The 16,105-nt window shown below is 41.6% G+C and overlaps 1 protein-coding gene across 5 annotated transcripts in view; it reads right to left on the bottom strand.

Moving 5' to 3' along the window:
• PIEZO2 (piezo type mechanosensitive ion channel component 2) overlaps positions 1 to 16,105 on the bottom strand; it is a 456,862-nt gene that overhangs the window by 117,049 nt on the left and 323,708 nt on the right. For 4 of the 5 annotated variants that reach the window (XM_046025850.1, XM_046025845.1, XM_046025849.1 and 1 more), the window contains 5 exons: positions 12,288 to 12,450; positions 9,124 to 9,243; positions 6,292 to 6,330; positions 5,216 to 5,354; positions 2,172 to 2,320 (listed from right to left, as the gene is read on the bottom strand). In XM_046025850.1, the coding sequence (XP_045881806.1) occupies positions 2,172 to 2,320; positions 5,216 to 5,354; positions 6,292 to 6,330; positions 9,124 to 9,243; positions 12,288 to 12,450 (610 nt within the window). The remainder of the gene's footprint in view (positions 1 to 2,171; positions 2,321 to 5,215; positions 5,355 to 6,291; positions 6,331 to 9,123; positions 9,244 to 12,287; positions 12,451 to 16,105) is intronic. The other variant, XM_046025846.1, reaches the window with a different exon arrangement.

Raw genomic sequence — 16,105 nt, 5'->3', positions numbered from 1 at the left:
CCCTCCTCCCCACAAACTACTTACTCTTGGGAAGGTGAGGGTGATAGAGGAAGGAGAGTAAGTTAAGAAGATTTTTTTTAACCCTCTTTCCTTTTTAGTGTCTAAGTCACCTATGCCTTTCAGTGTGGTGGTTCGGCCATTTCTGCATTACATTCAGTTTCCAGATTGCCTGATAGCGTAGCAAATTTGTACTTTGTAGTTTTGAATAAATACATGTATCATTCTAACAGACTTGGCTCCTCAGGGCTGTACTTTCTGTCTGTGATTAAAATTCTGTTGCAGTAGGTGCTTCAGTGGAAGGCAGGCACTTTTAAAAACACTAATATTATGGCTCCGTTAAAACAATGAAAATGGCACCAGACAAGGGCACGTCTTTAATGAAGGATCTGCTCTGTTACATTGTTTTTACAATAGATTTTTTCTACTAAGTAGCAAAATGTGTATTCCAAGGAGTTTTTTTTTTTTTTTAAGCTCTATTTCTTTACAAAGAAAGACCAAACTGGGGGTGCCTGGGTGGCTCAGTCGGTTAAGTATCTGCCTCCAGCTCCAGTTATGATATCAGGGTCCCCCCTGCATTGGGCTTCCTGCTCAGTGGGGAGTCTGCTTCTCCCTCTCCCTCTGCCTTCCCCTCCCCGCTGCTTGTGCACATGCTCTTTCTCTCTCTAATAAATAAATAAAATCTTTAAAAAAAGATAAAACTTAACTGGCTTATTTTTAGAAAGAAGAAAAGTGTATAGATACTCTATTGAGTTCAGAGTCATTTTAAAATTAGAATTTTATCAGTTTAAATTAGAGGTTGATATATCAAAAATGTCAAAAGGTACCAAGAGCACAGAATTAATATTATTTAAAGAACAGAGTTAGTAATCACTAAGTGAGCCATCTTTAATTTCCAAGAGCTTTCTCTTTGCCAGCCCTCTCTCAGATGCACAGTGGTCCTTACGAGAAGCTGACATTGACTAAACATGCAGGTACATTTGGAAGACATCTTGAGGGAGTGACTGGAGAAATTGTGTTTAGGTATTTCCCCTTTAGAGGTATAGAATATTTTCATTTTTTATCATCAAAGTTGTCATGGTATCTCACCATTGACCACTAAATATGGAATATTTTTGTCATTTTTTGGAAGATTTTATTTATTTATTTGACAGAGAAAGAGACAGCCAGAGAGCACAATGGAGGGAAACAGTAGAGGGAGCAGGAGAAGTAGGCTCTCTGCTGATTAGGGAGTCCAATGTAGGACTCAATCCCAGGACCCTGGGACCATGACCCGAGCTGAAGGCAGATGCCCAACCAACTGAGCCACCTGCCCCAATAGGGAAGAGTTTAGTGTTACTTAAGTGTTAGGCATCTCAAAAATAAATCAGATTTCCCATACAAGCTTGTTTTTAAGAAGGTTATAAATTAGAGGGTCTTTTATTTTCTATCTCTAGGCTAAAGGACTATTTTTTTGAAGCGGCGATGCCCGAGATGGAAGAAGTGAGTATAAACACACATCAACTGAGTGCGCGCAATCAGAAAAGCTCTTGGGAACTCTGGTTGCTTGATGTTCTGGTAAAAATTTACTGCAGCTAGGATGGAGTAAAGTCTCACTCAAATTTAGGGTAAGATGTGAATGTAACTCTCACTGTCTGAAGAAAATAAAAGCAGTCTGTGTTAACTTTGGACCCCTTCAATACCACACAGAGAAACTACCCAATAGATCCTATAATTTTTAAAAAATTTATTATTATTATTATTTTAATAGAGAGAGGGAGAGAGCAGGGGGAGGGTAGAGGGAGAAAGAATCTTAAGCAGGCTTCACACTCAGGGCAAAGCCCAATGTGGGACTTGATCTCACAACTTTGAGATCACGACCTGACCTGAAATCAAGAGTTGGACATTTAACCGACTGAGCCACCCAGGGGGACTGCAATAGATCCTTTTAAACTGGCAAAAAAGGGAACAGTCACATTTGAGAGGCTAATTTAAGAGAAATGTACTAATATTTAAAAAGAGATTAAATAGAACAGAACAGAATTTTGAAATCTGTAGTATGAGGATCCCAAGAAAAATAAAAATAAACCAACCATCCCCCGCTGAGACATTATGGAGATTAGCATCTGGTGCCAGCCACGAGGGGGCTGTGAGGGCATTTGTGGAGCACACCGGCTGTCCCCTCTCATACATACCATCATGGCAATGAGGGCACATATGTAACTTTGTTTCATAATAAACTGGAACACAGAGACCATGGCGTGAACTTTAACGCTTCGTTTCTCCTCATGGCTCCTTTCCTCCTCAAATTCTTCCTTCTCATCCTCTTCTTCCTCTTTCTTTTCTAGATAGAGAGATAATTTATATAACTTGATGCTAATATTTAAATTCTGGATAAATGTCCCCAGCAGTGTAGCACATATATGGTTTTAACAGAGACTTTTATTTAAGATTTTAGAGATGATTTCCAACTAACAAAGCCTTTAGATTCAAACAGATTCAGTACGTGTTGCCTGGTCAGTGTAATGGAATCCTGCACTCAGAAATCCCAGAAAGAAAATTTGAACTTAAGAGATGATGGAGGGTAGCCTGTAAGATCGTTCCCAATGATCCTACCTCATGACTGTGTATTCCTCTCCCCTTGAGTGTGGGTGGGACTTCTGATGAGTCACTCACAAATAGGAGGGATGGGATAGAACTTCCAAGATCAAGTTTAAAAAGACTGTGACTTCTGCCTTGGCTACTTTCTCTCATTTTCCTGCTCATTCTGAGAAGTCAGCTGCTGTGTTATAAACGGCCCTAAGAAGAGGTCTGGGAGGCAAGGAACAGGTGTCTCTGGCTAGCAGTCAGCAAGAGCTTGAGGCCAGGCAATAACTATGTGGGTGGGTGTGAAAGCAGATTCTCCTCAGGTGAGCCTTCAGATGAGACCCCAGCCTGAGCCGGCAGCTTATCTATAACCTCACTGAAGACCTTGAGCCAGAGAAGGCCACCCTAGTCACACCTGATCCCTGCCCCACAGAAACTGTGACAGTAAATGTTTTAAGCTACTAGTTTTGGGGGTAATTTGTTATTCAGTAATAGATAACTAATACAAAGAATATCTGGAGCATGGATATAGTGAAGGTGCAGAAAACCAACCAGGCAACCAACTGACCAACCATTTTGCCAGCGTGAGCTCGGTAGCCCATGGTTTCCTTTTATATCATGCTGAGGCAGAAAGTCATACTAAGAATGGAAATATCACATTAAAAGCAAGAGAAAGTGTGGAGGGCTGAGGAGAACAGGACCAGCAATGGAAAAGAACTGACACAGTGGTGAAAGAAGGATTTCTCCTCAAGATCCTCTTCTACAGGTCAGGAAAACTAATTTGATTTCAAACATGAAGTAATGAGTGACACACTTATGTGAAACATCCTTTCTGTCCTGTTCAAATTAAGTGGGTCGTATGTAAGTGGGTTGCATTAGGGAGTTGCTCTACACCACAAAGAGGAAACATAAACCACCAAAAACCCAGTGAGTGTGCACAGCACACTCCAGAAGTGAGTGTGGCGTGATGTGGCAGTATTTCCTCGTGCACAAGCCCACTGCCTTCCACCCCTCCAATGTTGGGACCGGGGGCTATAAGGGGAAGTCCACAGATGGGAGACAGGGAGGAAGAAATGGAGTCTGAGGCATTTTTCCAGTTCCTGGCACTACTTTTCTGGTTGTAACACTGTCTGCATATATAGATTCAAATAAAAAAAGAAAAAAACTAACTTTCCAGCTTTTATTTTACCTTTGGAAGTCCAGGTTTTGACGTGAGAATGTGTGCGTGCCCTATCAATAGCCAAATTCTGCTCATTTCTCTTTGTGTTAAGTCACGGGTAATGAAAAGACACTTGGCCGTGACTTGAGTGTCTCAACCTTTAGAAGTTGCAAATGCTGGTTCCTGGGCCTGTCCTTTGTAATTCAGATGCCAAAGCATGGAAGAGCCCACTTTAGAGAGTACAGTATTTCCTTGAGCTATTCGGTAAGTGAAAACCTTGGTTTAAGCCCAACTTACAAACTGAAACACACGCACATAGAAAGCAGAAATGGGTAATTAACCCATGGAGTCTGGTGCTCCATGAAGATGACAGGTGCCACCTGGGGGTGGGGGGATGGGCGGGGCTGCTGGCTTAGGGACCTGAACTCGGTCTGACCTTACTGAGGAAGGCTGCAGAGTGTGACTAACCCTTTGTACTGCTCAGTGGATACCAGGTCAGGGATAACTATAGGGAGTACTATAACTACACAGAACACTATAGTAGAATAAGCCCGACAAAGAATTATTAAAAAAAAAATACATTAAGCTGACTGTATCAGTAATACAGACTGGAGAGTTGCTCAGTTGCTGGCCATTTACTCAAGGTAGGATCATGGGTCACAACTCTAGGTTTAATCCCATATAAACAGAAAACACCTGCATGTACTCTGATTTTATTTTTCTCCCTCAGTAGCAAACTTAGTTAGTTCTGTCTCTATGAATTGATGATAGGCATGGTCTCTGGCAGGACAGTGACAACAGTGGTTGAGTCAACTGTTGCCTTGCAGGAACGAGGGGCTAGCATTGCCAAATATTCACATTGTTCAAGGGATTCCAGAAACTTCCACATCTCAGTCAGAGCTGCACTTTCAAAATGTTGGTTTTTTTCTTTTTGTCGCTTCAGAAAATGCTGCGTAGGTCAACCAGACAAAACATGACCCAAGTCACAGACACCAATTTGTCATCTCTAGGAATGGCCTGTTTTCCTTCAACATAATAAACTGAGAGAAAAGGAGGATAAAGGTCTAGTATGAGTTTCCACCCTCCCACTCTCTCCCCTTTTTTTACTAGACAAAAAGAACTCTTTCTGAAAACATTCATCCATTAACCAGCAGAATTTCTGACCATGATTATAATATCAAATTCTAGAAAAAACAAAACACACATACACACATGGGTTTAACACGATAAATGAGTTGACATGTTTAAAATGATTTTTTACCCTTTATTTTTCAAAGCTTTCAATTATACCATTATTTTGTACAGAAGGACAAACTAGCCATAGCACTATGGTGGGGCGATATACATAACTGAAGGAAAGAAGCTTCATTATACTGACCACGGAAGACAATACCTGTTAGAAAAAAATAGAATGGACACAAGAAACAATGAAACACAAAGAGAAGCTGGGCGCGTGCATGAGAGGAGACGAAAGCAGCAGGGCTGGCTTCTTACCTGAGGAGTCTTCAGAGGGCTGCCACCGGTACTGGGGGGTAGAGTACAGGTCGGCTTTGGCAGGGCCGTTCTCTATGGGCAGACTTGGGTGGATGGTATGGTAGTCTACAGGATTGCCGTTCACAGTCACCAGCAGGCCCTGGCAGGGGAGCGCGGGGCAAAGGCACAGTTGTGTTTCCAATGTGGGCACACTGCCTCCTTGCCTTGTGCTAGCTAGACAGAACCCTTCAGTGGAGAACTGACCAGCAGCTGAACGAGGTCGTCATTTACCCATTTGAGCAAAATGAATCGTCTACACTCCTCGGTTCACATCTATTTTCCAAAGTGGTCCTAGTAAAAATGGAATCTGATCTTGTACTTCTGCTAAACCCCAGGCAAGGCACCCTCTGTTCTTGGTACCAAGGGGAAACCCTGGGAAGGGCTGGCTGAGGCTTCTTGGTCTGGATTGATCCCCTCTCCAGCCTCTGCTCTTAGGGTTTCTCCTCCCAGCCCTCCCTCCAGCTGCTGGAATTCCAGACCTTTCCTAGTTCCCAGCCAAAGCATCCCTGCCTTGGCCACTCCCCATACTGTCCACAACCCAGTGCAGCTCTTCAGAGGACTAATGCAGTCTTGGGTTAGCTAGAGCCGTCTCGGAAGGTCTGCCATCTTGCAGCCTCATAATGTTGAAGCCCTTCATAAATGCTAAGTGCAATTTCTTGTTTTTTTCCCTGTCTCTTTAGCTTTAGGATATAAATATGTGTGTGTGTGTGTGTGTGTCTGTGTGTGTGTCCATGAACATGCAAGACTTCCTATTCAAATTATGTGATAGGTCTATCTGCAGAGCAAAATGTTTTTAAGAACTCTCCAACGGGCCTTAAAAAAGTTTAAATACATTCTGTATGCCTATAGTCGAGCTCATATTATATGAGGTAGTGTTATAACGGCAATAAACCAGATATAATTTCTACAAGAAAAATATTCAAAAACTTAGGGAAATTTTATAGATCATTAAAATATACTCAGAGGAGCCAATCCCATTTATACCACTTCTGCATCACTTATACAAGCATAAAAGATAATTCTAAGAGTATACTAACATCAGATGGTTTGTAGTCATCTTGGGTCATGGATAAAAGCTGCAAAAGCAATGCAGGACAGCAATGTTAATAGGTAAGCAAAAAGCATTGCAATGTTTATATATATCTGTAAAGTTTTACTACACATATACCATTCCTTCAACTAGCTAGATGCTAGTATGTTAAAATTGCCATGCAAAGTACAAAGGGACAAATAATTGAACTGGATGTCTCTATGTATTATAACTACTCTCCAGCTTCTGATGTTGACTTTTAATTGCGACAACAAATAACCAGTCACGAACCATGTGATTACAAAGGCTGATCGTATTTTTTAACTGTCATGTTTTACTAGAAAAAGCTTCTGCTTTTAGTACCCCCCCAAGCCCCTGAGACCTCTGCAGAATTCTGAAAACATTTACTTTTCAAGAAATGTATGTTTCATACTCAGGAAAAATTGATTTGTAATGCAGGCTGAGAATATTTTAAGATTTACATATTGTCTACCACAAACTATTACATGACTGTGCTTTTATTTTTTACTTTTTTATTTATTTTTTTATGACTGCTTTCAAACTATATTAGCACCAGGTGGTTTGGGCCTTTCTCAAATAAGAAGCACTTTCTGGGCTAATGGTTCTCCAGCTTTTTTGGATCAGTACTTACTTATAATCATAAAAAAATCACTGAGAGTCCCAAGGAGTTTTTAATGATGTGGGTCCTGTCTATCAATATCTACTATACTAGAAATTAAAACTGAGGCCTTGAAAAATATTTATTAGTTCCATTAAATTTTCCTTAAAATTTAACATGTTTACATAAATCATTTTATTCAAATAGCTATATTTAAAAAAATGAAAAAATATGCTTTTGCGTGTCTTTTTAATATCTAGCTTAAAAGAATACAGCTGGATTCTCATCTGTTTTGTGCATTTAATCTGCTGTGATATGTTGTTCTGGCTGAAATATATGAAGAAAATCTGGCTTCACCAAGCTTTGTAGTTGGAAAAAGAAAAAGTATGTCAATTGGCTAGCCAGGTCATTGTGGACAGTTGTTTGCTTTGATACCATACCAAGCTCAACAAGTGGTAGTAACCTCAAGATTAGCTGCTACGTGGAATCTGAAATTGTATCAATGAGCATTTCACTCTATTACGTTAAAATCCCACTGCTGTATCACGTATTGGTGATTTGCCTCAGTGAGTGATACAGTCTACAAAATATTGACACATTTCATTACACCATATTTTTAAAAAACCTCATTGTTAATACAATCTCACCACTGATCTCATCAGGGAGGTCCTCAAGTATGGGAGCATTTTCAAGCTCTGAAGAATGGATAAAAGTTTTCTAATATTCTAATTTTCACTCAAAAGTTCAAATTTTACCACTGGCAACAAACGCTGTCGGTTGTTTGCCTTGAAGTGATGGCCTCACTTCATGTACTTGCCAGAAATTCTCTGCCAAATCCTCATCTCTGAACACCCGTAATTCGTCCATTCGCGGCTCCTCCCAGGGCCTGTGGTGTGCGGTGGGCGACAGCCAGCTCAGCTCACCCTTCCTACACTTGGCCAAGGGCTTTTGAGCAAGACATCATCACCCTCTCACACGTGGTACTCTGTTGGATTTCCCATTTTGCCACGCAGGATATTAAAAGGACAGTGAGCTCCGAAGTGGAGATTTAAGAAAATGAATAACCATGTTTGGTTCATCGAGGACATTCATAAGTGAACTGTCCTCACCACTTTGTTTCTTCGGAGTGCGCGGCCACCAAGGGTAGGGATGTGGGTTTGGGGGATTCGTGCCACCGCCTGGGTCTGCTTTCTGCTTTTATATCAGCAGAATGCAAGTCAGCATAGTGAAAAGAAGGCACATATTTTAAATATTATTTAAACAAGAGTTTTGGGCTTATGGAGGTTCTCAGGAATTCCCCAGAAGTCCACAGATCCCTTCATTTGAAAAATCCCTGAGCTATCCTCTATGGCTATCTGTCATTTGTAAAAGAAGCAGGATAATCTGACACATGGTGTGATGAGAGAGAAAGGCCCCTGGAAATCCTCAGACATCTCAGGGCACCCCATGGGCTGGCAAGGCCATCCACCGCCCTGAGGCAGCTCATTCATTGTTTTGCCCTCTCTCAGCACATGGTGGCCATCTTGAGAACAAGACCATGTAACTTCAAGAACCCACTGGCCACCAAATAAGTCAGAGATTCTACTCCTCAATTCTCTAACATGCTACCAAGCAAGTGTTTTGTATCTGTCATGACGACATTGCAAATGGGCATTTTTAATGAGTCAGTATAGCCCTGAGTTGCGTTCAACATGGTCAATAAATGCTCCAAGGGTTATATGAATTACCCATGGTGACTCGCTTTTCCTTGTCAATCCATACTGTTACCTGGGAGTAGTAAGAGATCCTTAATCATATTCACATAGACTGTTTTGTTCTCACTAAGTGGTTACTTGAGTTATTACTGTGGCCAGCTGGCCAATGAAATGAAATTATTTTCTGTAATGTTTTTGACACTGAGACTTTCCCTGCCTGGTGCTAACAGTTGCTTTGTTATTTTTTGTTTGTTCGAAACACAAATCTATTTTTCTTTTTAAATTAAGTTTTTCTTTTGAGAATGAAGAGACTTCATAGAAAGCACTCAAATGTAAACCGGTGTTTTCATAGCACTGGGTTCCCCTCTCTGAATAGAGCTTTCTGCTACCGAGACTTCAAAATCAAACTCCTTCTATAAACTATGCGCAATCTGAGTTTGCGTATGATATATGACTCATATTCAGCAATGTAACACAAAAGAAGCAAAATAAATTAGGGAATGGAAATTGCTTTCTTATGGCTTACTTTTCTTTCGTCAGTTGGGTAATGGGTGGCATACCACAGGCTTCGCCTCCTCTCGGCTGTTATTTGGATGGGGCTACAAGCCAGGGCTCTGTCCTCTTCCTTGGTCCTGTCATCCTGCACCTGAGACACAGAATAACCCACAGGACCAGCTCTGCTTCCCAGAGCAGTTCCCTCAGTGGCCTGGGGGACCCCAAGAAAGTGTTTCCCCCATGCCTTGATAATGATCAATTTTTTAAATGAATGTATATGATAGGTGGGATTTCATCAAGACATTTTTAAGAATGACTCCAATGCTCCCTTGTAAATTCTTGGCACATCAATGATACATCCTGACCCCTTCTAAGCCCCATAAATAACAGAGATAAGCTCTCATGTGAACAATCCACACCTCCCCACCATGTATTCCAAAGTCCACTCACCACGCAAATGGTTCTTAAAGGAAGACCCTTCAAAAAAGTGCTCAGTGGACTGTGTGACCCACCCATGGGCAGTCCTTAATTAGGAGGAATTTAAGTAAAGGCAGAATCATTGAGAGCTTACACACAACAGGAAGGAAGAACTTATCTAATGCACAAAACCATCACCTTGCCTTACAGGACCCTGGCCTACATTAGACAATTGGTCTAGAAGAGATATAAAGAAAGAGAGAGAGTATAAGGGGCAGAATGCCCTTGAGTGTTTTTGTATGATTTCCCAACAAAGGTGTTCCAACAAAAAGGGCATTAACACACCACTGATACTGGAGTGTAGGAAGGGAACTTAAGGGTCTTGGTGCCCAATTTCTGGGTTCTGGTGTGCCAGGGTAGAGCACCCATAGGGAGAACCCAAATGCCTTGGGTGGGAGTTCATGCATGCCAGGTGGGAGCCCATACACTACTTAATTCTTGACACCTGCTTCTCTCTCTCTCTCTCTCTTTCTTAAACATGCATCATAGACTTTCACCTCAGAACTCACATTTGCTGGCTGGCATTTTTCATGAAATGTGCCAGGTCATCTGGAACTATGATATAATCAGCCACCTGTCTTCCATCATTGCCTCAATGAGAAAGTGCTGTGTCCCAGCCCATTTAAAATACTGGCCACCTGAAATGTTGACGCTGGTATGAATTAGGCCCTGTTCTCCACACACCCCTCCAGACACGGCGGTCTATAAGACGGCTATTAAGTCTACTTTCCTTTGTCCCCAGAGGGCCCTCGGCTGAGGAAGCCGAATGTCTCATGGGCCTGAGGGGCTATAACACAGCCTTCACCCCTACAGAAGCATGACAACATGGGTATGTAAGCTCCTGTCATTCTGTGGGGCTGCCTGAGGTCTCACAGAGAAAGTGAAGAACACATGGAATGCTTATTAACTTGGATGCCTTAAAGTCATTTCCATCCTTTGTAAGACGCTGTTGAGAAACCATTCCCACAGTATATTTTAATTCCTTTGGTATATACTTTTATTTGCACATGTGTGCCATCCCTTAACTTCTGTGTGTTTATGGAGGAAGTGAACACAATGACATCACTTTAAAGCATTTTATGGGCACACGCAAATTTTGGGAGCGAGTTGGAGAAAAATGTAACACAAAATGATTGGCATTCCTTATGACCCCAGAAAGCATTTTGTTGCATGCAGCTGCCATCAGTGGGCCCAAAGAGAGAGATACCCTATGAGAACCCTGCAAACAGAAGGGCCTCTGTGGCCCCTGTTACCCGGGCCTGTCTGCCCAGTGGGGAGAAGGTGTCACACAGGAGGGAGGAGAGTCCCATTTCTGCAGGAAACACTTCTGCTGGGGAGGGACGGGGACATCCATCTCCCCTCGTTCCATTGTACTGACCCGGATCCCATTTACTTGTTTTGGGTGGGCTTTTTTTCTGGTACAATGTCCAGTTCCTCTGAGTGGAGCCCTCGCCTCCGGGCAATATTCTATCCCCCAGCTTAGCGTCTGAGGTAATTGGCTTTCAATAAATATCCTTTCTGCCTGTCGGGCTGCCTGAGTGAATGTGGACAACAGTCTTGCAGACTGCAGACACAGAAAAGGCTGGAATCTAGAAGCGACAGGAGAGGACGTGTGACTTCACGCAGCCGTGCTCATTAGGAATGGCTTCTCAGGTGTGGACGCTCCCCAGGCAGGTGGTGGATGAGAGGTGTGACAACCCTCGTCTATACTACTTTCCTGCCTCCTGTGCCAATGAACTACCTGACGACTGAGCTTCTTAGAGTCAATTAGGATAAGAAATGTAAGTGACTAATGTTTTCTCTCACGAAAAGGGAAAAGAGAGAAGCTACCCAGGCTCTCTGGCCTGGCCTTCAAAAGTGGCATACGCTTTGTTAATAATACCCCATGGAAAGAAACCAGTTTTCTGTTGTGCTTAAAGGAAACTCCCTGGTCCCCATACCTCACAATGGGGTACTTGGGAAACTCCAGGTACCACTGACAGCTGGGGTGTCCCTATCCCATCCACAGATGTTAGAGGTCTGAGAAATTTCTGGAAGTCTGGGCACCAAGATAAGAGTCTGGCTTGTCCCCAGAGCCCTAGCTTTGTTGTTAAATGTGGGTTTGAAGCTAATTCCTACTGCTCAGACCAATTTACCTCCCTAACCTCACTTTCCTCATCTTTAGGATGGGTACAATACCTACTCAGAGTTATGTAGTGCGTGAAACGGAGATAATATAGAGGAACAGCCTCGTGTACAACCTGGCATTTAGTAAGTCCTCATGAAGGCATCTTCGGTTTTCCTCACCACTGACAGTTCTTGCTGGTGATATATCAAAGGGAAACCAGGCTTTGTTCTAATAGCACATGTATTCCCATCGTGCTTTTCGCAAAAATAAGATATTAGAACCAGAACACTATAGCTGTTTAGGAATTTAGCACTGGTAAGTCAGCAGTTAATAAGAACGGCCCGGGGTGCCTGGGCAGCTCAGTCAGTTAAGCTTCTGTCTTCAGGTCAAGTCATGATCTCGGGGTCCTGGGATCGAGCCCCACGTCAGGCTCCCTGCTCGGTTGGGAGCGTGCTTCTCCCTCTCCCTCCCCCTGCTTGTGCTCCCTCTCTTGCACTATTAAATGGATAAATAAAATCTCTTTAAAAATTTAAAAAAATAGGAATGGACTGGTTTCCCTGGAGTTTCCAGGTTACTCAGCCCGTAAGATCACCAAACGTTTCGATCCTTACGAGGGGCTCCTGTAGCCAGATGCGGATGAGCGTTGCGAGCGTGTAGTACATCACCAGCAGGACGATGGGGTTAGCATGGTGATACCATGACAGGTCTGGGTTTGCTATGATCTTCCAGGTGCTGGAACAGTCTGTGTAAATGACTGATTTGATACCAAACAACCTGTTTCAAAACAAAGGAAAATATTAGGAAGACACAATAAACTACATGTCCCTAACTAAGTAAAAACATCTTGTTTTCAAGAGGCTTATGAGCTAGCCCTAGGCTAAGCCATCCCAGTGTAGATATTTCATTACTTTTCTGTGTACACAACTGTATCCTTAAATGACATCTGTACATATACATATAATGTGTATTATATAAATATACATATATTTTATATACATATAATATACATATATATACATTATATATACATATATAGAAAATATACATCCTTAAATCATATAAATGTGTGTTAATGTGTGTGCAAGTATATAAAATCAATAATCTTTACAGTGACTCAAAAATCTATCTAATACTATCTAATCTAATATATAATGCTAATACGATTAATCAGACTAATTTATCTCATAATAACTCCTTGCACACCTATTAGAAATTTATATTCTAGGGCGCCTGGGTGGCTCAGTGGATTAAGCCGCTGCCTTCGGCTCAGGTCATGATCTCAGGGTCCTGGGATCGAGCCCCACATCAGGCTCTCTGCTCCGCAGGGAGCCTGCTTCCTCCTCTCTCTCTGCCTGCCTCTCTGCCTACTTATGATCTCTCTCTCTCACTGTCAAATAAATAAAATAAAATCTTTAAAAAAAAAAAAAAGAAATTTATATTCTAATTGCCAATCAGCCCTATTAGATCCCTGCATTACTGAAATGCCAAGTATTTGGAGACACGTTACTAAGGTCAGCTAAATGGGCACCTATTTTGTTTTTGGCAGGATTTAGCGTTAGCTATTCAGCTAGTGTTGATATTCTTGGGCAAATATTGAAATTGGATACAGTTCTATGATTCAGCCATAAAAGCCAGATAGTATATACTAGAATTTCTGGAAGATAAATATTTCTGTCAAATTTCATTTATGGGCAAATTCTCATTTTAAAACTTTATGATTAATTATTTTGAAATATAACTTTATGAGGCTTGTTAAATTTTGAAATGATTTACTTTTTATGTTATTCCTACTATAGGATCGGAAGGTCTCTGACTCTATCATGGGAAATTATATAAATATGATTCATTGGGAATTCATTTTATATGAACTTTTTCTAAGCAAGGATTTTATTAAATGAATAAAACATTTACGTTAAGTGAGTCTCTATTGTTTGTATATCTTAGACGTGAACTTCCTTTAATTCTTATGTTATATTCTTCATTCAGTTGTAAGATCGTCAAGAACTACACGTCCCTCACTTATAAAATCTCCCATGGCTCTCACTGTTTTCTGTCACAAGGCAAGTGCCATATTGGTGAATTATTCAACATAGATTTTAGAGTAAGCTAAATAGACACCAAACTTTCCTCAGTTTTATCAGAAAAACAGAAGTTATAGTAGAACTTGCTCTTATTACAAGGCTTTTCTTCTAAGTCTAGCAAGACTCTTTGTACTTAGCATTAGAAGGAAAAATGTCCTGCTAACAAAAAGAGTTATGTCCAGGGGCGCCTGGGTGGCTCAGTGGGTTAAAGCCTCTGCCTTCTGCTCAGGTCATGATCCCAGGGTCCTGGGATCGAGCCCCACATCGGGCTCTCTGCTCAGCGGGGAGCCTGCTTCCCCCTTTCTCTCTGCCTACTTGTGATCTCTCTCTCTGTCAAATAAATAAATAAAATCTTAAAAAAAAGAGTTATGTCCCTCTTAGGATGGTGAAACACTCTGAAAATGGTTTTGCAGTCCTAGATTAAAATGTCAATTTCCTGTATGCAGTGTTCAGAACTGAAAGCATTGAGATTTCGAATCAAACGTTAGCTGAAAGTCTCTGGATTAATCAGGCATAGGTTTCAGCCCCCAAGTCATTCCTCTTCTTGTCTCACACCTGGTGCATACACTAACAATGACATCATCAATCACCAGTTTATATATACCTGTGTCAGAAAGTCAGTAGTAATTTCTGCAGCTGTCTGTAAACTGAACCATATGCCTCCTAAAAGTCTACATGGACACTCCACAACTTACCATTAATATTATAGCTTATTCCACACTGATTTTGCACACTTATGTAAGAATAGTGAGAATCAGTCTCATGTTTTGTACTACGAGTATGGACTAACTAACATGGGTCAGAAGCTCTAGAATGATGGATTGTGGTATCCTTTAAGGAACTTCTAACAGTATTAGACAAATATGGTTAAGACCTAAGAGTTCTCTGTTCTTTTTTCTTTTTTTAAATAGGTTGGATGCTCTAGATAAAAATTTTTATATAACATGGGAGGTTTGTACTTGAAGTTTCACATCATTTCTGGCACCAAAATTCTAGGATGCTGTGTAATACCCAACTATTATTTAACTTATTCAGTTTATCCTTGTGACCCTTCCCTATCCAGAATTGCTTCTTAATATTGACAATATTGACAATACAAAGAAAAGTGAAATTACCAGACCTGGCCCCCAGGAAACTCACTCTCAATCTCACCACAGGGATGAGACATGCTTGGTTGAGGAGAGCAAGATGTTACAGAACCCCTTCTGTCTGGAGGTGTTTCTGTCTGGGGAGGGTAGTCAGGAGGAAGAATGTTCCATGTCAGGATAGTCAAAGAAGGGTGGATGAGTAAATGAGAGAAAAGAGAAGTCCTGTCAGATGTTGCCAGGCTGCGGGGCTGGGCTGGGAAGATAAACTGGGCACAGGGAGAACAATCCTCTATTTTTGTTACTGCTGCCTCATTGGATATATATAAACTTCCTTCCATCTTGATGATTCCCATATAATTGCTCATGTATTTACAGTGGTCCTAGTTCACACTGATTGAACAAAAATGCCCATATTGTTCATTGGTCATTAAAATACTCAAAAATGACTATCTTATATCTCTCTCCATAGAACTGTCTCTTTGCCTGAGAAGCAAATAGTGATGCAGCCATGGAACTCTGCATTCTTGTTTATTGCTCGTTTAGAGATAAAGCTTCTCTCTTCAATGCATTTGGAATACACTTGGACCCCAGGCTGGTTCTATCAATAACAGACAAGGGTGCATTTGGTAGGTGGCTCACCATCTCTGAAAATCCAGTTCCTTATAAAACCTAATAGAATTGGGGGTAGGCAGGGGTGTAAGCCCATGAACAAAGAAAGAGCATTTTCCAGAAGATCTTAAGATCTCACAAACTCTTCTATTTTTCAGAGGATGGCTGGAGACAGCTTCCTCTGTGATGGTCAGTTTCCAGTAGAAACATATCAGACCCTTGGGGCACACGCTCCTGCTTTGGTATCTGGCCTGTCCTGCTCTGCTATTTCACTCCCAACATCCCTGTCCACAGAACATGTCCTCAGCTTCTCTTCCTGAACAATTGTAACACAAAGGGTGGTCTCTAGTTTCTCTCTCCTCTACAGTGTGACCATTGTTAGAGTCACCTTCAGAAAACTCAAGTTCAGCACACCACCTTCTTCTTCCTATTTCCTATTTCCTTTTCATTCGCTGTCTGGGGAATAACCCCAAGTCCCAGCAAAGTATCTCCGAGGCCTCAAGCAGCCAGGTCTCCTCTCCTTTCTCCCAGACACCAGAAACTCAAGCTATGCTGGCATATTTGGGGTTTACCATAAAATCTCAGTCCCTTTGGCCTTGCTACTTCTTGTTTGACTAGAGTGATTTCCAGATAGTTGTGACAAATCAACGA

This window comes from Meles meles, chromosome 12, assembly GCF_922984935.1.
Source record: "Meles meles chromosome 12, mMelMel3.1 paternal haplotype, whole genome shotgun sequence".
Classification (NCBI taxonomy): domain Eukaryota; kingdom Metazoa; phylum Chordata; class Mammalia; order Carnivora; family Mustelidae; genus Meles; species Meles meles.
Note: the sequence above shows the minus strand (reverse complement) of the source record. Positions and strands in the feature narration are given on the sequence as shown.